We start from the raw sequence: 21809 nt of genomic DNA, 5'->3' as shown, positions 1-21809 counted from the left end.
AAATACAAAATTAGGTAGATAATACTCAGCCTGCTTGCAAGACAGTTGTTCTTTTTTTCAGTATACTGGTCCTAGCAGATTTGTTAACTTGAAAGCCATACAAAGTCAGCAGAACACTAGATCAGTGTCTCTCCTGCTCAGATTTTCTTAACACTAACCATTGCATTTCACTTAGCTACAGCCATACACACACAGAGTGCAAGATGCTTTGAAAATAAGCTATATGAACCCTGGAGAGAGAGCAGCCAAAGGACTGCAAGGGAAAGACTTCAGAGTCCCTGGCAGCCTACTAGCTGTTATAACCAGGACTTTGATTTACAGCTGCAACACACCCGTTACACCAACAAGTTCAGTGGGACTCATGAGTGACCAGCAGCAGACAGGATCAGCAATGTGCAGATGTCTCCGAGTGTGAAATGTTTCACAACTGGTAGGAATGCTTTCTCCCACTGCAGGAAGGATGGAGATGCCTGGGATCAGATGCTGATGCAGTGCTGCTTCTTTTCTCAATGCCTTTAGCATATCCAGTTGTAGCAGTCTCCCATGGTACTTCCTTGGTGCTCCCACAGGAGGACATAACCCATTTAAAGAGCTTGAATTTGTCCCACTGGACTGCACAGGAAAATTAAACTTCAAGTTTCCTCTGGATTTCCCTTTTTTAATCTTTTTCTAGAAAACAGGTATAAAAAGATTCCAGAAGAAATACAACTTAAAGAAAAAAAAATTTACATGTATTTCTCAACATCACAGCAAAATAATATAATAAATATAACAAAAATAATAATAAAATAATAATTTATGAAAGATAGCTCACATTTACAGCTGTGTGCAGTGCCACTTAGTTTTACTGTGGGGCTGCAGCACTGTCACACTGCATGGTTTTGGAGTGAGCTATTGCTGACTGCAGTGACAGTCTTTTACAATCATGTCACCATTCCTGAGCCTGCTGTCGTCCCTCTGCGAAATTTCTGCTATCGATATACCAGGCTGAATAACCTGTGGAAAAAACCCTTTAGGTTGCAGCTTCCCAACATCTTTGTAGCTTTCACTGGCATGTGGTAATGCATATATTTCCAGAATTTCTTGTTTGGAGCAGCAGAAATAGAAGACTTCCAGGTAACAACTGGTAAAATCCGAAGAGCTTTCTTCACTACTGGAGGCAAAGTGTCTGGCTCCTGGAAAGCCTGGAACTTTATTAATACCAGTTTGATCTTTTTGTCTTCCAACGCACAGTTCACTGCTGCCTGCAGTTCAAAGATGCTTGGTCCGCTGATGTAGGCTGGGCTCAAAATAATTATTGCTCGTCTGCTTTTTTTAATAGCTGTAACAACTTCATCTGTGTATGCTGGAGAAGAAATGGCAATCGTTACTGCATTCTATAATGGACTTTTTATCTTATCAGTTCCTTTATCAACAGCTAAAACCCAGAAATAAGGAAAACCAAAAATAGGGATGCTGAGCAATCCCATAACCCCTAGAAATGCGTTTGCTATCAGAGGATACCATGGCCATTCTTATGTAGCCCAGAGAATACAACTTGCTGCTTAGAAGGTGGAGGGCACAGCTGAGACCTCAACACACTTTGTTGCTACTCAAATGGGGTCTCAAGGGACACTTGGACTCGTTCTTGTCTCTCTCAGGGACAGGTACTGAGGGCTTTCTAATTACTGCAGGTAGCACTTAATAAAATTGCTCAGAAAGTGACCACTGAAATATTTGGGGTCTTCTTTTCAGGGAGTGGAGTCTGCTTGCAAAGAAATTCTTAGACAAGAAACTGTCTTAGCCTAGTATCTCCCAGCGACCACACTCAAACATATGTATACCTCAGGTGCAGGGGCCAGATATAAAGATGAAAAGACAATGAGATTTGAGCAAAAACTCCAGTACCAAACTATACCATTTGCTGATCTGGTGCATAGGGGTTTTTTGGAAAGTGAAAAACAATTTTATAAACTGAAGATTTTCTACCATCCTCAGGGACCTTACCTCCTCCTGGAAGAATATCTCTTTCAAGAATGCATAGTTTGTATCCATATTTATTTTCCAGCATATCTGGTAGAAGCTCCAGGGCAAATTTTTCCTCACTAATTAAAGTAGAGTCACTTTCAAAAGAGTCTAGTTTTGCATAGGATACAAACGCATCAAATTCTTTGCCATCTAAAATAAAAAAATAACTAACACTGTACACATTAACAAGTCTGAAGCATTCAGTTTCTTTCTTAATGCTGTTTCCATTTTTATCTATTTAAGTAGGCACAACACAAACCTAAAATTGTCACCTGTTCATGAAGTACAGCCATCCAGTTACCCAAAGCCAACCCTTACTCCTCACTGTCTTGCAAATTTTGTAGATGTACACTACCAAAGCAAATGAGGAAGCTACAGATGACTAGTGCAAGGAAGTTTAAAGCAAGAAATTTTCTGCATTTTCACAAATATACAGTTTTCACCAGTGGAAGATCTGGCCCCTTCCAGGCAAAATCCATGTTGTAGGGAATGATCTTTTCTCTCATTTGCCCCAACACTGATTCCAAAAATACTCATCAATGCCCAACCTACTTTGAAAATATAGTGAATTTTAAAGGAAAAATGTTCTTAAATATTAGCTGCTTGCAAAAGATGCATTATTTTCATACACTGTTAAGTTTGTAATCAGAGATACTGGTGCAAGTAGCAAAGCCTAAGTCTGATCCAAGTATCAGCTCAGACACAGAGTACTGACCAGTTCCTGAACTTTGCTTCAGTCTCATTAAAAGAATATGTTTGTGAGGTGTAGATGAAAAATATATAAAGAAATTTTCTCATCTTTGAAACACCCTGCTACCAATGACCTGAGTTAGGCCCATTCTTAACTGCAAGGCAAAACCAAACTTATCTATTTGCTGAATAAAATTTTAACTGCACTTGAGAGAGGAAGAAGGAAAACAAAAATAATTTCTGGTGAAAGCTAAAGGCACGGCGGACTCAGTCCAATTCTCCATATGTAGTTGCTTGATGCCATTTAAAGTGTCTTAATGTTGACGGGACTGCCAAATTTGACGTGAGATCTATTGGAGATTCAAATCTTTTGAAATGACAGGACATCCTCAGGCAGCCCAAATGACATCAGACACCTATGTTCAATCAGCTGAGTTGTATCATATGTCAATACAGTTAATAGAAACCAGAAGGAAATTCAGCTGCTTAGTGCAGGGTCCTACTGCAGGGTGGTGCTCTCTAGATTTTACCATACTGACTACATCTTCACTGCATGGGAACCGAAACACCTACAGCCAGCACAGACACCTAAGTAATGGTGTTGAGTATCACACTGCGCTTCAGTGTCAACCTCCTGATTTCTATTTTTAGATGTAAGATTAGGATCACAAACCTGAGCTAGAACCATCAGGTTCCCACAGGATCTAGAAGAGACCATATGAATTCCAGGGAGTAAAGGAAATACAAATGGAAAACTAATGACATACATAAGCTGGAGTTCAACACCTACATTCAGAACCAGCATGTAGCAGAAAGTAAAATAAAACATAGGTGTGCAGATTAGGTTTGGAGGCCAAGGGTGTTACTAGACAATACACATTACATCTCCACTCCTCCCCTCTGCTCCTGGCCACAAGCTTCCACCACTTCCTTCTATGGGTGCTGAAGGTCTTGTGGTAGCAGAGGAAGCTGTTTCATGTTGCTAGCTACTCACTGTCTTTTACTGAGTTATTTTTCTGCCAAGTTGAGCCAATTTAGGCCCACATGAGTGAATCATCAACAGCAGGCACACAGCATTAGTGTGGGATTTGAAGGTGAAGCAGCGGGTCACTGATTTAGCTGAACTTCAATTCATCTACACCCTGAATCGAAGCTCCTTTGAAAATGGTTTTTAAATGACAATAAATTGCACTACAAGCCAGATATTCCTCATTTCACCCACAGAGGTCACTGCAATCTTATTAGACAATGACTAGTAATAAATACATCACCATTTTCCTTTATAATATTATTATTACAATAGTAAGTTAAAAGCAAATGCACAGTAAGCACCCCTAGGATGATTTTTTTTTTTCTCAGAATGATACAGAAGGGCAGTTACAACTTGAGGAACTTTTGGCACAAACATGTAAGATGCCCAAAGGGTAGGAAATGAAGAACACCCAAGTTAAGCAAAGCAACTGCATATGTGGTTTATAAATGTTAGTATCACAGCTTCTACATTATTACTTTCTCTTGTGAAAAAATGCCAGATTTTTAAGAGATATATCTGAATTGGCTAAGGAAGAAGCCCAAGGGTTAGAGAGACATGAGAAAAAAGGTGACCTTACTGCTGTCTTCAACTACCAAATGGGAGGGTACAGAGATGATGGAGACAGACTCTTCTTTGATGTGCACAGTAATAGGAGAGGAGGCAACAAACACAAGTTGCAACAAGGAAAATTCTCATTAGTGAAAAAGTTTGCACTATGAGAGTGGTCAAACATTGAAGCACATTGTCCAGAGAGGCTGTGGATTCTCTGTCCACAAGGTCCTGAGCAACCTGGCCTAGGTTGGGTCTGCTTTGAGCAGGGTGTGGGATCAGATGAGTCCCAGGGGTCCTTTCCAACCTTGTGGGATTCTGAAATTCTCTGATTCTGTGCTAAAAGGGACAGAAGAGATGATAGAAAGGAAGAAATGGCAAAATTAAGTCATAACTGCTGCTTTGCTGCTCTATGAGCAAGCCCTTTCAGACCTCAGGTGACTTGATACGCATCCACATGAAGTGAGAAGGACACGATCTTGCAGGTGAGAACACATTTTATGGCCAGTCACCTTAGGCAGAAAACTATCTAGGTAGGCATCGTTGGTCTGCACACTCCATGCCCCCATGCTGCAAATGATGCTGTATGCATGCGGCATGTGAGAGTCACAGAGCAGGACAGAGGCTGCCACGGTGGAACCCAACGGTATCTTGAACTTCAATGCACAAATCTTGGCAGGTCTGTCTCTGTCCTACTGACATATGGGGTGAACTCTAAGGGGACTTTCCAGAGGTTCTTAAATCAATTTGTTACCAAATAGAGGGGAAATTTTGAGTGATTTCCCAAATTGCTTTTGCCAGCTGCCTTAGGGGTCACAAAATCACTTTTCAAAAGGGCAGTTAACTGTCTCATTGCATATGTATTTATAGATATCTAGATACAGTTATTTCACACTCACATATAATTGACACAAAGCAGACACAGATGCCTATATCTCAAGCTGCATCAAGATTCAAGAATTTTTAGAAAAATTTCCTTGGGCACATACTATCCGATTTCTTTCAATCCACCTAAGAAAATTATATGTTAAGTTCTTTGAAGGAGGCACAGTAATTTCTGATACAATTTTACACTGCCTTTGTTGAAGGCCTGTTTTAGCTGAGATGATGGGGCAATGCCACTATGCAGATTTGAAATATTGGAAGCTGATCACTCTGGTGTAAATGTCAAGATGGTCAACATAATTTTTAGAAAGGAAATATGAATATTTCCCAAACGTACACTTCCCAACTGGTGTCCTATATCATATTATTACTCTCCTTTTTTATTCTTCTGAAACATTATTTGGCTTCAAGTGAAAAATGTAATAGACTCCGGAGTCCTTCACTTACTTCTGCAAGGACATTTGATTCTTGTTCACAGGTTCTGTTGAGTACTTTGGGGGAATGAGGTTAAAACATTGGAGATGCTCTATTATTCCCTGCAAATGGATTGCCAAAATTCAACTTCTTACTCTAATCTTCCATGGATAAATTAGGGATCTTGTAAAAGACTAACTGACATTTCAGTTGGCGTTAGATATTTCCTCCATGCTGCCTGACTTTTTTGCCATCTGAATCCACTGAGCATCTTGCTAGCTTGAACAGCCTTTGTATCAGCTGAAAGAGAACAAGGTCATTAAGATAATTTAATTAAATGGTTAATTCACACCAGATTAACCCAGATGGCAAAAGGCAGTAGAAGGACTGGAGAAAATTAATATTATACAATGTTTCTTACCTCCTGTAGTTTCTTTGTGGACCAGATAGCTTCGGTACATCAGCACTATTTCAATCCAGTGCTGGTAAACAAAGGCAGTGCACAAAAGCAATGCAAATAGAGTAGAAATGGCACTGCATAGTACGTGTAAGAGAAACACTGTAGAAAGAAAAGGGTCTATCATAACTCAGGCTTTCCAAAATAATGTTGACACTTAGATGGAAAACTCAGTCCAGAAATAGGGGCAAGCCATCTCACAGTCTTCATTCTTGTCCCCTGGCAAACTTTAGGGAAGTCAGGAATTCATTTAGCTGCAAACCTTAACACAAAGTTTCAGTCTACCATCAGGGACCTTTTTTGAATGGTATCTCTTTGATGGTATGAAAAGCCAATCTGTGATGGAAGGCACAGAGAAAATTGTCTGTGGTACATTCAGCAGGGCTGAGTCTGTGGTACACTCAGTAGTCATCACTTGAGATGGAAAAGTCACATCAGAACACACACAGCTGCACACAGGGCCCTGCTGGAGACTTCCTGTGCCACTGCAATGATGAATCTCCACTGTGAACTATGGTTCAGTGTTTAATTTCCACACTGATTCTGGCTTTGGCCTTTGCTCAAAAGGCTGCCACAGTCATATCAGTTATGGTAACTTCTCAGAAACGTGCATGCTAAGGACTGAGGAAACAAACAGAAGTGTCCTATGAAAATCAAGGAATACTACTGCTTTCAGCAGCTGCTCTGCTTCAGTTTAGTAGATTGCTTACTAATGTTCAGAGATGATACTCTCCTCTTCCTCCTCTCAGTTACTCTCCAGCTTCTACTTGGCCCACCTACCTGCAGTAAGTCCCCAGATACCGCTGTCCTTCTGAGTAGTCCTCAGAATAATGTATCTTGCTAGGCATCTGACAAATCAAACTTTTCCCATCTAGCTTCAAGAAACTTCTGCAGCTGGCTAAAAAGCCAGTCTCAATTGGGAATTAATTTGTAGCAGTGAGTAAATCAAAATGTGTCTTCAAGGGCAAACAGTCATCCATCGATAGTTTTACCTTTCTGCTTTCTTTTCAGCTGGATCACAGCGGTTGCATTCCCCACCGAATTCTCAGCAAAACATGTGAAGTTGCTTCTGAGATCCCTTTCAGTAACTTCTTTCAGTTTTGCAACCTGAAGAAGTGTGTGCCCCTTTAAACCTTTTGGATAAACTCTAAAGAGGAAAAAATACATATTGTGTGGTATCTTTGCTGTTCATTCACACAAACCCCAAATGTCTTAAATACAAAGAAAGAGGAGCTTGCAACTTCTTAACATTCAGCTTGAACTTTTAACAGCAATGCAATATTCTGGTTTGGAACTTCCGTTTGGTTTTTACATTGTAAGAAAATACTAACATCAAAGATTTGCAGACTGTAAGGTTTATTCTTAATTCACCAACTCAACAAAATTCTTAAGCACTTGCCTAGTTTAAAATATATAGCCCCCTTTGACTTCTATAAATTATTTGTGTTTTTAGAAGACGTAAAAAATTCCCCTGGGGGAAATGAAACTTAAAAAAGGAGCCCTAAGAAAGGATTAGCTGGGCAAAAAGACTGAGCAGCATAGCCTCTTGCACAGGGGTAAAAAGCCCAAGGACAGGATAGGCAAACAGAGTAAGACAGATATAAGGGACAGAAGCATAGGAAATGAAGAGGTAACAGAGGAATCCCTCTGTGGCTGAGTGAGGCTTGGGGAGAACAGATCTGTGTCTGCAACCACTTGAGAATACCCTGGGTTTCTAAGTCTCAGCATTTCTCTTTGAAAACCACAAGTACAGGCATCTCTGGGTGGTCCTGAAGGTGCCTCACATCATGTCACTGCAAAATGACAGGTTGTGCTTCTGCTAACTCAGGATACACAGGCATGAGCATGGGCAAGGATTCAACCTGTACTGAAAGAGTGTTGGGAATGTTTTATTCATTTTGATTAAAAAAAAATAAACAAACAAATTTTATGTACGAACAAAGCTAAAAACTTGATAAGAAGAACATTACAGAGCTAAACGTTCGAAAGTTAGGAAAATCCGATTTCCAATCTACCTCATGAGTGAGTGTGTGTGTGCATGTGCATGTGTGATATCATCATTTGTTATCTTTTTCCAATATGACTCCTATTAAGAACTTGATTTTAGCAGTGACAGCAGGGATTTTTCTTCCCCCAGCGTACAGAACAGTTTTCCCATAATGATGACTCAGGGCTGTGTAGTGAAAGACATGCTTGTCTGTTTTGCCTCCACTATGTTTCTTGCTGAAGTTGGACACTGCATAAGTGAATGAGACAAGGAAGTACAGGAAGGAAAGGGAAGGGTGGTGACTATTTGAGTTGTCCCCAAGTCACAGGAAACCTTTCCCCCACACATTGCTTCTCTGCAGGGTCTGGTTAATTCTTGCCAGGGAAGAATCCTGCAATTCAGTGTCCTAAAATTCAGTGCTGCAATTCCTCAGACTGACTCAATAAACACACCTCAACGTCTGAGGCACCCAAAATCCTTTCAGTGTCCAAAACACTGTTTTACTGATCTGGTTTATTCCCCACTTGGAGACAGCTTCCAAAGACAGAATGTGTGAGTTTCCAGCAAGGAACAACAGAGGGAACACTTGAAAACAGCTGCTGCAGGCACAGGCAACCAAGCACCATTCATGTTGAAGCTGTCTGTGAGCTAAAGCTTTAGGAAGAGTTAAGATTTCACAGAAAGTGTGAGTTCTTGGCTTTATGGCCATCAATATGTGCTTCTGTATGTGAAGTGCACATGCCTGTCACATACTCATGGCCATACACTTCAATATGTTGAAGAACAGAGCTGTCTGAGTTTCTTTCAGTAGAATGTATTCAGTAAAGCTGTTGTAGAAGGATTTTTACAGTTGCTGACTGTAGTAGTAATCAGACTACTAGATTTTTCCTTACCTTGTTTCCTGATTTAATTTCTCATTTATATTTTCTTTGTTGTTTCTTTTCCATGTTACCCTCATCAGAGAAACTCTTTCAAACCCAAACTGTACACGGCATTCCAATTCAAGTGGCTTTCCTGGAACAAATTAGCACAGGAAAACCATACATGGAGGTCACCAGAATAATTTTCTCTTAAATAGCCTGGGATCTGTATAACACATAATGCTTCCTCTAATATCCACAAAGATATATATCAAGAAAGAAACTACATACTCCTAGAGCGCAAAGATATTTTGCTTTATTGACATCTATCATTATCTATCAATACCTCATTTAAACATTTTCTCTCACTTTCAGATGAGGAATTGAAACTTACCAAGCTCTGCTTCGAGGATCACCACACCATTGGGATACAAGAAGTTTGGTGGATGGATAGTGTTTTCTGCTGCAATTAACAGGAATACTGTTAACAACTATAATGCTATCATCAGTGCAGGAGACCAGAGATATCTTACAGCATTTTCTTTTTCCAATGTTAGGTGGAATTTAGACATCTAAGTCCAAGAGGATGATTTACAGTTGTTGAGGTGCCTGAGAGTGCACAGATAAGGGAGTTTTGACCACAAAACTTACATAGCTACTTAAAGACCTGCTATCTCAATTACTCTGAGGCTCTGCCATCTTACATGAGCTGAGGAGCTCAGTGTCTATCCTGCACTTAAGGTTATTTAGGATTCAGAAATTAGGGCCCCCCCCCCTTGCAAAACCCCCTGAAGGACACAATTCTCATACCAGTTCCCTGCCAAGCCCCCTTCCAAGCTCAGTAAGCACACATACAGCACACACACCTCATTCACAAGCATACTCGCATTAAAATTTTTCAAAACAAGGGCTGCCAAAGGGCACAGATAATGACAACCACAGTTCATACAATCTATTAAGCAATTACCCAGGCTCCGGAAAAACAGCCTGAAGGGGCTAAAACCCACAGCTCTGATATTCTAGGAAAGCCCCATACTGCAGGAAATGGTGCCACACAACAGCTTTTTTGTTTTTTTTTTTAAACAAGCCACAGCAGAGATATGTATGCAAGATTCAGGGAGAGTATATATATATATGGCACCTTTCAAGTGTTTCTCTGACTGTGCTGTGAGGTGAGGGAAAAGAACTCAGAAGCACAGTGCATTAGCTCAGGTTCAGCCAGATCAGAATAAAAGCAGAGCTAGTCCATGCCTGCCTGGAAAATACTGTAGGACTATAGCCAGAGAGAAGAGTGAAAGAGCACCAGACATTGTAACCCAGCACATAGAGGTCTCAAAAGTTGGAGGAGATGTGGTTTCCAGTCCCTGTCCTGATGGGATGTATGTATTTTTCCCATGACTTCTTAGTACCAAATGCATCAAACATCTGCAAAAAAGGGAACAGCTACTTCAGAGGAGTGCTGTCCTCACTAGACCATAGAACCAGGTTGCTTCAACGGACACGTTTCTTTCGCTCCCCAGATCTCCCTCCCACGGAGTGGCCAACTTTCCACCAGGATGCTGAGAATAGGTCCTGTGCTGTTGTCATACAGAAACAGCTGTACTGGGTCCATCCAGCACAGGATATAGAATAGATTTATCTATGCTTTCCTCTGGGACCTGTGATTGACTGGAGTGTCTGACAAGAGTGCCTTATAGCATTCAACCACAGATATCTGGAGAAAAGCATAACCACAACTCTTTTTCAGCAAACTAAAATCTCCCTTGTTCCTGATCCTGAGTTGCTAGCATGCTCCCTTGCACAGTGTTGACATTGTCTAATAGCACTCTGACAGGCAGTATCTGGGCTTCGCCTGAAGGGCAGCAGAGGACAGTAAATATTACTGAAAAGATCACCATGATTTGAAGGATAATATAAGGCCATGCCACATCACAGTGCCATAGAGTTCTGGCCAGTTATATTTAGTAATCCATACAAAGCCTAAAAGAACAGGTCATGCAGGCAGTGATGCTTTTCTCCAAACAGCACATGCAACAACAAATGGCTTGTTTGTTAGTTAGACTGATCACAGGTGTCCTGTTTCCTCTGCTTTTAAAAAGTTATGTGGAAGATGGGCAGTGATCCCACCAACATCACCTTCCTCATCACTGTCAAGCGAAAAAAATGAAGGTCTCATCCATGCCACAAGGAACAATTTTTTATCTAACTCCTACTTCACATAAGCCTCCACTGCAGCGACAGAGTTAGGATTGAGGTACACTGCTTTTGTCCACTTTTCCCATGCTGAATTAGCACTCCTTCCTCCTAATGTGTGAATATCTTCCTAACAGTCCTCATACAGTACATGGAGAATACTGGCACCAGTTGGAGTTTCATTAATTCTACTCCCAGATCAAGAGATGTAAATCCTTTTGCAGATTTGATCCCCACTATTAGGAACTACAATAAATCCAAGGTGGAATTAGATCTTGAAAATGATGGCATTGTATGCTACATGTTATTACCAAACATTGAAGGTTCTAGACAATGTCCCAAGACATCATCAGAATACTTGGAAGAAGATTTTAATGACAGTGTAGCTAATTCAGTCTGTGGGTTGTTCAGAAGAAGAGCCTGAACCAAAGACATAAATAGTGTAGGAAAGAATAGAGAAAACATACTTTACTTCAGGTATTTTATTCTGAGTTATTATAATACTCACCAATGACTTCTACTGCTACTGCTGTTCTCATTGTCCACTTTGTAGTGTTGTCATATAGAGTGTAATCACAGACATATATTCCAGCATCTTGGTGATAGGTTGGATTCAAATAGATTTCATTATGCTTAAGCTTTAGGCTTTGTCTGCTTTTCCTACGTTTTATCTGATGACCATCCTAATGAAAAGAAAGAATATCAAGTCCTTTACTTGTTGCTGTTATTAAATTATATTTTAAGATATTTGGATAGGATTTCCATGGCAGTAGGGCCAAGACAAACTCTTTCCACTGAAACCTAAAAAAGATTTATTAGGAGTCTGAGGACATTTGACAGTTATATTAAAAAATTTGTGAATACCATTATCTTTTTAAAAAATTATTTAAAATTTGTAGTTGCCGAGAGAAATGTGAAATCATGAAGCTAACCTAAATTAAACTATTACGAAAGAGCAACAAAAAGGATCACTTTTTTAATGGACTGAGTATTTTTTATTTTGTAAATAAATTATTTTGAAAATATTTTCATTTTCTTTTATGAGAAGTAAATCATGGGTTTGCGCTGTCTGAGATTGACAACTCTGTCACTACTTTTAAAAGGATGAAAACCAACTATTTTTTGAAAAGCACCTCTATTTTTCAGCTTAGTGTATTCATATTCTCTAAGACCACTAAGAATTTTCCTTAACTCAAATTCCTGACAAAAATCTATTAACGCAAAATGGAATCTCCTTAAATTCAGTGAGCTTCAGATCAAAATATAGGTAAATAGACCTAATTTAAAGTTTGAAAGTTTGACTAGATTGTAATTCTACTTGATAGAATAAATAATGTAAATAATACCAGGCAGTAAAATGCACAATTGAAATTTCAGTCATTTTCATTTGCTCATTTGTACAGGTTTAGATGGTGAATTACAATCCTTACAAACACAACAGGAATAAATTTTAGCTTGCAAGTATTTTATTATATTATTAGTGGTCATTTGAAAAAGAGGTAGTCAATAATGTTTCAGTAGAATAATGATTTGTTAAAAACAGAAGTCTTGGAAAGAACAATTTGAAACATTAATTTTAAAATAATTTTTTTTCTAACAAAGCCACTTTTTTTTTGTATATTTGATATTTTCAGAATTTAAAATGTCAAAACAAAACTCTTAAATTTCAATCATACATCACTTTGTAACAAGCTTATTTTGATTGTCAATTACTTCAATTTCTTAGGTGTAGAGAAAGCATTCCTAGGCTTCTATTTCATGGAATAATATTTTGGGTGTGGCACATTTCTTCAAAACTCTTACTTACAGACCTGATACATAGCGATTTATGAGTCAGCTTTTGGGTTGAATTTCCCAGGCTGCATTGTCTGCCAAAGAAGAGTTCAAGAACCTACAGCACATGAGCATTGACTAGACCTAAAGCCATACTCAAGTGAGCTTTTCTGCATGCTCAAGAGAGTGACTCTTACCTTGTACCATTTTACATCTGCCTTCTTTATATGGTTGTAGCATTTTGTCCCAGGACAAGTTATTGAATTCCCACTGCCAGCAAGAAGATATGGCACATTTGTGTCATAACCTGAACATTTTGCCACCTTCTTTGTTTGAACCTCCAAAACAATTTTGAGACATGGAATTTTTTCCCTGAGTGATGCAGGAAAAGAAGTTAAATATTTAATACACAAAACAAAACAAAACAATTAATTCTTGTATGGAAATATAAGACTTCTGCTCCGTTACATACCATATCATACAGATGTACACTCCGGAAGAACTGTGCCTTACTGGTTTAAACCAAAGTGCATCCCCTTGGAGAGCAAGATTAGAGCTTTCCTTGATCATCTTCAGCGGCTCTTTATCTTTCTGATGCCAGAACCATTTCACCTTATGTTGTGTTAGAAGTGAGTTGTTATAAATATAGGTAGCATCTCTATCTGGTAAAGCGCATTGTAAAACAAACTCTTCATCACTAATTGCACGATACCATACTTGAGGTTCAACATGGGAACATCCTGAAAAGCAGGACAATGAGATATGACTACTACCTGAAAGAACACACAGTCATCATATTTTAAAAAATAGGACAAGTACAAAAATAAAACTTTACATTTCCTTGTGTTAAATAATTTTTTATGTGACCAGATGCTGGGCTAATAGAGAATTGATTTCCTTAAACATGGAATTTGCCAATGTACTCAAAAGTTTATTCAAAGGTGTCCAGAGGTTTATTAGGCCTTTTTCAAAAGCCTAATGTGAAAATAGCTTACAATTTTTAGTGAACTGAAGATTTTCACATGGGTGCTAAATCTGTTAAAACTCAACTTCATAGAAAAGCAGATGAGGAGATAGCTCTCCTCATATTAATGGAGAAGGGACCTGAAGAAGCAGAGCCTGCCCACCACACTCCCTATTTAGGGTAAGATTGACAAGCATTATTGTGTCATAGCTTTCAAATCTTTTCCCTCTTATGTTTCAGTTACTGTCACTAAAATTACACAAGTTTTTGGATTCTGAAAACTGTGGTTACCCATCCTAACCCCGAATTTTCTAAAGGCTGACCGATCTTGCTGTGTAACCCCTCCTGCCAGTCAGGATGTGGTAACCCTTGAAAGTATGGCAGGATTTCACTTCGGCAGAAGGGACGGCATGAAATCTTCAGTTCCTTGCCTGCCCACCTGGGACACTCTTCGCAGTTTCAGTTTCTGTCTGCAAAATGAATTGGAACAAGCTCCTCCTTCCACCCACTCCACCTTGTGTGGGTGGAGGACTTTGATATATCAGTCTCACCCTGCCTTTCTCTTCCTTCTCCCCCCCGACAGGCTTGGACCATCTGTTGGAGACTTCAGGGAGTCACAGAAGCAATTAATTTGCTCCATTCGCTTCTCAGAAATTCTTCTTTACATTTGCTCTTTTCTTTTCATTAGGGAACTGAATTTTGAATCATATTTAGGGTAAACTGTATTACAAATACTGAAAAAGCTTTCAGAATGGCTAGAGACAGCTGTTTGCCTGACACAAGCATTAACAGGTGCGGGAAAAACTCATGAAGGCATGGCAAAATGCAGATCCACTTTTCTCAGCTGTCAGAAAGCACCATGAACACCAAACCTCACCAAAGGAGACACTTACCTAGCAAGTTAGTCTCTCTAACTTCTGCCCCACTGATAAACAATGCTAGGATCCAGCACAAAGTGAGCATGATTTTCTTTATCAATTTTAGTTGATATTCTGAGACATTTTCTTTAAGAATCATCTTGCTTTCTGTAAAAGAGGAAAACAGATTTTTTTTTCAAATGATTTTCAAATAACATAGATAGGTAATTACATATTTTATTATGTAGCTCTATAAAACTTAGTAGACAGTATTTCCTAGATATTGTGCTTTTTAAAAATGGAGTTTGCAGGACTCTTCCTGCTCATACTATTTCACAAAATGCAGGTTAGACGATAATCAAGAATATCCAACAATCTCTTTAAACACATCTTGCATAGAGTTGCTTACAAATGGATTTCCAAGTTATACCTACAGCAATGCAGAACTCCACATCTGGAGTGGAAATGCAAGTCTTTCATCAGCTGTTGCTTTTAGAAGAGGAACCTGTCCTCTAAGATGAGAGGTTAAGATGCCAAATAACAAAATCAGCCTTTAGCTAATGACAGGTATCAGCAACAGACTGAGAAAGGCATAACTGGCACCAAAATCCATGAAGCTCTGTTGTGTCTTGAAGGCCAACAGGCCTAGAGTGTGTAAACTGGATTCCTTTGGGATTAAACCAAATCTGAAGATGTGGTGCAGCTGCAAATTTCATTGAGTCCATGGGACTGTAGAACTATGCAGAAGTAAAACCCTCAAAGCATGTACTGTGTGGATAGCAAGTCTTTGGTTCTAACTCTTTCACCCAAGAGACATGCAGCTATTGGACTTTATTACCAGCTAAACCAGATGTACCCTAAGATGTCTGTTAGGATCAGCAGAGCAACCTGAAAAACCCTTCTCCTCCATGACTTACCAGCATGGGCAGCATCAGGCCTCATTTCTGCACCAAATGCTGTGCTGCACTGATTGAATGATTCTAGCAGAGACTGGCTCAACAGGGTGACATCCACACTATTGTAAGGTATCAGCTTTGTGGTGTGCCATCTGTGAGCTGAGACTAGGAACACCCAGGGGATTTGGGAGCAGTTCCACAAAGAACTCAGCACCCAGACCCCTATATTACAGCATCTTGTCCAAGATGAAACCCCAAACCCTATTGCATGAAGTGTTTTGCCTCTCCTACTAAGAGGTTTGATCTGTGTCCCACAGCCCTCTCAGCCACAGAGCTAGAGGGAAGGCAAGCTGTCAAGAATGCATATTCAACAGCCATGCCTTAATTGGGGTATTTAGTAAGAACATATCCAACGCCTGTGATTGACATGTCTGGAGTGCCTGATTCAGGATCTCGGTGAGTAAAGGCCATGTGCTTTGCTGATATTCACACTGTGCAACTGAGACTTCAAGGAGCTTTTTTCTTTGCTCGTTTGGCCACAGAGTGACTCTGCATTTGCACAGCTGCCAGAGAGGCACTGTGTCAGCCCTAGGGAAGAAAAAATAAAGGTCTGGCAAAGGCTAGTCCCTTGTCTGTTGGCACCTCATGCAAATCAGACACGACTCATACACACAGGCAGCAAGAGAGCATCTGAGGCAGCAAGAGTGCACTGAGCTAGCAAGAGAGGTAAAGAGAACTCCCACTCTGCACTTTTTCAGACAGCTATTCTGTGTAGAGAGAAGCACTTTAGTCACCATTCTCCTCAGCATGTCTCTATTCCTTGCAAGTGAACGGAACTATCTGTTTTTACACTCAGAGGTCATATGGAGTAGAATAACTCATTTGTCTTAACCCATCCTGGTGCTTTGTTACAGATTGGCTGCTGCCAGCTCTCATTGCCCTATACATCTTTTATAATCATCCTGAAACTCCAAGCGTATGTCTGAATAAAGAGACAGTTTCCTACCAGCACTGGGCAAAAGCCCTCCTAAGCTTTAAGAAGACTGTCTTACCCACTGCAAAAGGATCAATGGATCCCAACTCTTGAATCTGGGTTTATGGCAATCATAAAGACCTCTCTCAAGGCATTCATTAGGGCTGCATCTCCAGCCCTATTAATACTGTATAAAACAAAGGATGATGCTTTGAGTTATGTCACTCAACAGCCCACGTGGCAAAGGCATACTCGTGCCAGCAGCAAGCAGGACCCAAGGGCCTTGTGTGTGATTCAGTGCTGCAGACCCTTGAGCAGGTGAGCTGATGTAATGGGTCACTGTTGTCAAAAGGGGAAGGTCTCATCTACTTCTCCATCCTCCCAACCCTCCTCTCCCTTGATTTCAGGCAAATGGTCAAACCTCTGTCCTGTGACAGCTCTGGTCCTTTCTGGTGACTCATTCAATCTGTTAAGCCATCAGAAGCTACCTGAGGAGTGCCTGACCTGGCAGAAGATAAGCAGTGGAAGCATTTACTTCCCATCTGCCTGTTTGTCTGTAATCAGGGACACTCAGGCTACATGTGACCACTCACAAGTGACCATCAAGTGACCATTCACAAAGCACTTAATAATTCCAGTGACGAGAGCAGATTTCTCTGCTCTCCAGTTTACTGCTGTGCTAACAATGCCCTCTTCAAGCTCAGCTAATGAAAGTTATAGCTTTGGTTAGCAATCTATAATTTTCTGTTGTCTTTTGTTAGCCATGGGAAAATGCACTACTGCCATTTTTTTTGCTAACCGATAATACTGTTATTAGAGAACCTTGGAAACTTTGCATCTCTATAGTGCTTAAAAAGTATGGTAGAATGTGAAATTAAAAAGTGCCATCTTGCAAGTGTGCTTAACAGGAAGAGAGACATTCACAGCAGAAGTAGACAGCAGTTACCAAAGGAGGGGGGGTACCTGAAACAGGATAATCTTAAACTGACCATTCAGGCGTATTTGCACTGCAGGTAGACTCAAGGTGATTCAGTGACTCAATATATTCAGTGACTCATTTTATCTTGGTCAGTATCTGCCAGAAAAAGAAAGCACTCTACTCTGGTCAATGTATTATCAAGAGTCTCTCCGCTTTCTCCTGCCATGTACACATCTGTATTATCATAACCTTAGTCTAGGGATTTAGGATGCCTTTTAATTGGAAAGTAACTTGTATACAAAGGAAACTAATGTGGTCTTAACATAATTTCCTGTGATAAAAAAATGTAAGAGAGAAGAATAAGAACTGTATTATTTGACTATGTTTCAAATTCTAAAGAACTCTCACAAGAAAACTAATTCCCTATTTCATATCATTTTGTGTGTATTTATATAAAACATAAGCAAAAGAAACCAAAATCATTTTCTTGAGAGCTACACCAAGTTTCACGATATCTCTGAAGTCTAGTAAACAGTGGCATGCCACAATCTTACAATCTATTATTCTGATTCTAATGAAAATCACTTCAGCAGCAGAGCAATAAATTCCCATGTCTTGTATTGGATTTATGTCAATGAAAAGGCAAACATAATCTGATTCTAGGAGTAAGATTAGTAATAATCACACAGGAGAAGAAAAAAGCTTCACCATACCTATAAAGAAAAAAAATAAAATCTAATGAAGCTACTTACTAAGACACTACTGTTTTGTCTCACCAATCAACTGAAAGCAATTTACTTTAAAATGCACATTCAGAGAAAATAAAACCAACTCACCTGTCAAGCAGATGGGGTAGGGAGGGCTAAAATCTGAAGCTAAAATCTATAATTAAAAAAAAAAAATCTGAAAATCTTACCTGCACATCCTACACTACATGATAAGAATTGTGGTTAGTTCTAGCTGTGCACTGTGTTGAGTCTGTTTCCTTTACAGGAATTTCCTCTACCTCACTGTCATCATCCTTCCTTTCTCAGCTTAGTTGTGTTAGGTTCAAAATTTCCGGGTCATTTTCTTGTAAAAAGAACAGGGGAAAAAACTTTGTCGCTAGTAAAAGATCAAAGACTTCTGGGTTCTAAAATCTTCCTTTTGCATTGTGTGCAAAAATGCAAAAATGCAATCTAAAACCTACAAGAGAACCCGATACTGAATAATATTCAGTATAAGAGCCGAGTTCTCCTAACCCTCCTCAACTACCTTCCACACCCACTGCAAGCAGACCCTGTAAGGGGTCTGTGACACACTATTACTTTCTATCTGTGTCCTCCCAGTTAAGCTTTGCTGGTTACCCATATGCAGCTTTGGCAAAAAGAGAAAAGAGAAGCTCTGATGAATCTGAGCTATCTGTGACTTTCCCCTTGGACCTGCTAGGCAGGCAGACCACTTCAGCATACACAGTTCCACATGGTCCAGCCCCTCTTCCAGGCTTCCTGTATGGATGCGAAACCCATAAAAGACAGGCTGCATAGTGACTCAAACTACATAAAAGCATCTGAGAGCACTTTGTCATCAGTTCAGACACCAGTTCTCCCTATTTCAGTAGAAGTTATGTAAATATATAGGTTCATCAGCTTGCACCAGACTTATTTCAAGAACAGTAGGACTTGTTTCTTCTTTTCTTGTGTGAAGTTTACTCTCTTTACTGCAGGCTGGGTCAAGTACTCTCTTTCCACAATAAGAATCTAAAAAAGGCTTTTGCTGTGTAACAGGGGATTTCAATGTTGTTTCTGTTTATATACACATTTCTTTATGCGGTGACAAGTATTAACACTTGATTCTCTTGGGTTCTGAGCATTTGGAGGTACAGGGTTTGTATTCTCAGCTTCCACCATGTATTTAACTCTCTACTCCTTGCAGAACAGAGACAAGAGATGATCAAGTTTGCTGATTGTCTCCTAAAATATTTTCAGTGTTTTGCCCCAATACAAAATATATGTTTGATTTATAAGTTACAAAAGGCTCCAATGTATCTCTGTAGATCAGTATAAAGAGTTAAGCTTTTTGAAGGTGTCCTTTCTGACTAGAAAAAAAACATTTTACTTTCCTCTTCCCTTGAAGGAATTACGGAGCGCAAAACACATAAAATCAAGCCCATGCTCCTTTCAAGCCATTGCTGAGACTATCAGAAAGAGAAGATGGTTCTTTCCCAAAGACGCACCTTACAGACACAAAATATACTTCCTTCATTTTAAGTACTAATTGTCATACTCTCCAAGTAATAGGTTTATTACATTCAAAAAATTAAGTAGAGCAGTCTAACTGTTAGAGCGTATCTTAGAAATACAAGGACCAGTCACATAGTTTTGAATGCCATGCTGCCAGAAGACTGAGAGGTATGTCACACTGATTACCACACTGGATGAAAATCTTGTCAAACAGGGCCAAATATTTGGCTGAGCCTCTGCTCCAATTCACCCCTTCCTCTTTTGTAAAAGCAATGTATATGCTAAAAAAGCCTCACACACTTGTACTTCTCAGGTTCATATTTATCCTTTGCTGCTAGAGCCAAGTTTATAAAGGAGAGGGTAAAGGACGGTTCCAGAATACCCTCTCTGCTTCCTCTCTCTCTCCTCCCTCTCCTCCCGCTCACTCGCTTACCCTCCCACTCACACATTTAGCACGTTTTATGCTATAGCTCCAGGAAATTGTGCCTGCCCACCCCTGTGGAAAGTCAAGGTGGGGGTCCATATCTTACCTTGTCCATCTCACTTTTGCTCAAGCATTTTGACAGCCAAGAAGCAGGGGGAAGAATGCACCATCTCAGTGTGTATGTAGTGTAGTCTTATAGTGCTGGGAGGAGTACATGTCTTTAGTATTCTGGTGCTATTCTGGCTTGACACATTTACACATCACCTCCTCCTCAGCTCAGCTATGGTTAACACTGAGTGGGTAAGAAATTTTCCACTCCTATTATCTTCTACACTGTGTGTGGTGATGGTTATCCTGTCACAGGTGTCTGAACAATAACTAAACAAGAACCTCTGTCCATTTTGTACTAGGTTATACAGTCAGTGTAATGACATAAGGTCAAGGGCAGCTTATATAGCAGTGGGGTAACTCATCTATTACTCCTCTGTGAAATCAGGGAAGGTGGTGTTATTTAGTACAACTTTGCTGCACTACAGTGCATTCTGCCTTGGACATCGGGGTGTAATATGGCTAGTGCCACAAAAGTACTTTGGATCTACTAATGACTGAATAGATCACTTGCCAACAGATAAAGAGTAAAGCAAATACTCACGACCAGGCCTTGAAAACATTTTCACTTTCACAATCTTTAGCAATTAATTAGAAAAGATTCTCTGGCACCTCAAATTCCATGGCAAACCCTTCTTGCCCTTCTTGCCCTCCTTGCCCTCCTCTAGGGTGCTTACTGCAGTCCAAGAAATATAAAACTGACAAGGGTGACCACTGTTGTATTATGGGTTTTCTTTCAGAAACTTACTGCACTCAAGCACAAAAGTAGGTCAGAACAGTTTCCCCGTTATTCCCATAGGAGATCTTACTGTTCTAATGGCTTTAATGTCCATCATAAATTTATTCATGGCCATGTGCCCTTGTGTGGATATCATTCCTTAGCTTAAACAGCTCTTCTTTCTAGTGCTTTTTCTTCTCCTGTATGCATTTGTTGACAATGCTCCTACTCCTTTCGCTGTTCATTTTACCAGCCTAAACAATTTAAACTCTTCTCGGATCCCTTCACACAATTCTCCTGGTGATCCTCATGGCTCTGCCTTGCAGGTTTCAAGGTCTCACTTCACTGACAGCATTTCATTGGTGTTTGTACTGTATTGTTTGAATTTCCTTCATCATGCAACATTTGGCAACAATTGGCAACAATCTTGATGTTCTCAAAAGTTTTCATTTCCAAAGTATGTGTTCCTTCCTTCTAGCTGAATTTTTGCTGCTAGTTCCCAAAGGCGGTATCTTCCTTAAGTACCACATAAATAGATATACTTAATATACTAAATATTAAGCCGCTATACACAGATAAAGACATCTCTATCACAGCTGAGATGAATATTTAGGCTTGAGTGTCCAACTGAATGCTTGCATTCAGAAATGAGGTGTATCTCATAATGAAGTCTCTCAGGAGATCTCTTTGCTAGGGATATTCAGATTACTCCTAGTATGTACTGACAGCTCTTCACAAACAGACACAGTCACTTCTGAATTTGCCTAATTGTTTCTAAAAAGTCAGATTCATAAGGCAATACAAATAGTTTTGGAACCTCTTATGGAACAGCATTCCTTCACCATAGTCAAAAACCCTCAAACAGCTACAATTTCCCTGC

General features: G+C 39.8%; 1 protein-coding gene across 1 annotated transcript; it reads right to left on the bottom strand.

Moving 5' to 3' along the window:
- Nucleotides 1–545: 545 nt before the first annotated feature.
- On the bottom strand, nucleotides 546–20294 carry IL18RAP (interleukin 18 receptor accessory protein). Its single transcript, XM_074815131.1, has 11 exons — nucleotides 20210–20294; nucleotides 14706–14837; nucleotides 13321–13588; nucleotides 13046–13220; nucleotides 11584–11758; nucleotides 9277–9345; nucleotides 8916–9036; nucleotides 7028–7182; nucleotides 6000–6137; nucleotides 1987–2157; nucleotides 546–1345 (listed from the first exon to the last, which is right to left on the bottom strand). Exons 2-11 carry the CDS (start codon nucleotides 14827–14829, stop codon nucleotides 972–974), a joined length of 1770 nt encoding a protein of 589 aa, XP_074671232.1. The 5' UTR covers nucleotides 14830–14837; nucleotides 20210–20294; the 3' UTR covers nucleotides 546–971.
- Between the last annotated feature and the right edge of the window lie 1515 nt (nucleotides 20295–21809).

Source organism: Strix aluco, chromosome 2, assembly GCF_031877795.1.
Source record: "Strix aluco isolate bStrAlu1 chromosome 2, bStrAlu1.hap1, whole genome shotgun sequence".
Lineage (NCBI taxonomy): Eukaryota > Metazoa > Chordata > Aves > Strigiformes > Strigidae > Strix > Strix aluco.
This window is presented reverse-complemented; position numbering and strand designations above follow the sequence as displayed.

Bases quoted from the DNA above. Each gene is read 5' to 3' on its own strand.
- IL18RAP (XM_074815131.1), bottom strand. From the start codon at position 14,829: ATGATTCTTAAAGAAAATGTCTCAGAATATCAACTAAAATTGATAAAG. The intron at 13,221-13,320 runs GTATGTAACGGA...TGCATCACTCAG, and splicing joins GTGTACATCTGTATGATATG to GGAAAAAATTCCATGTCTCA. The intron at 7,183-8,915 runs GTAAGGAAAAAT...TTTCCTCTTTAG, and splicing joins AAATTAAATCAGGAAACAAG to AGTTTATCCAAAAGGTTTAA.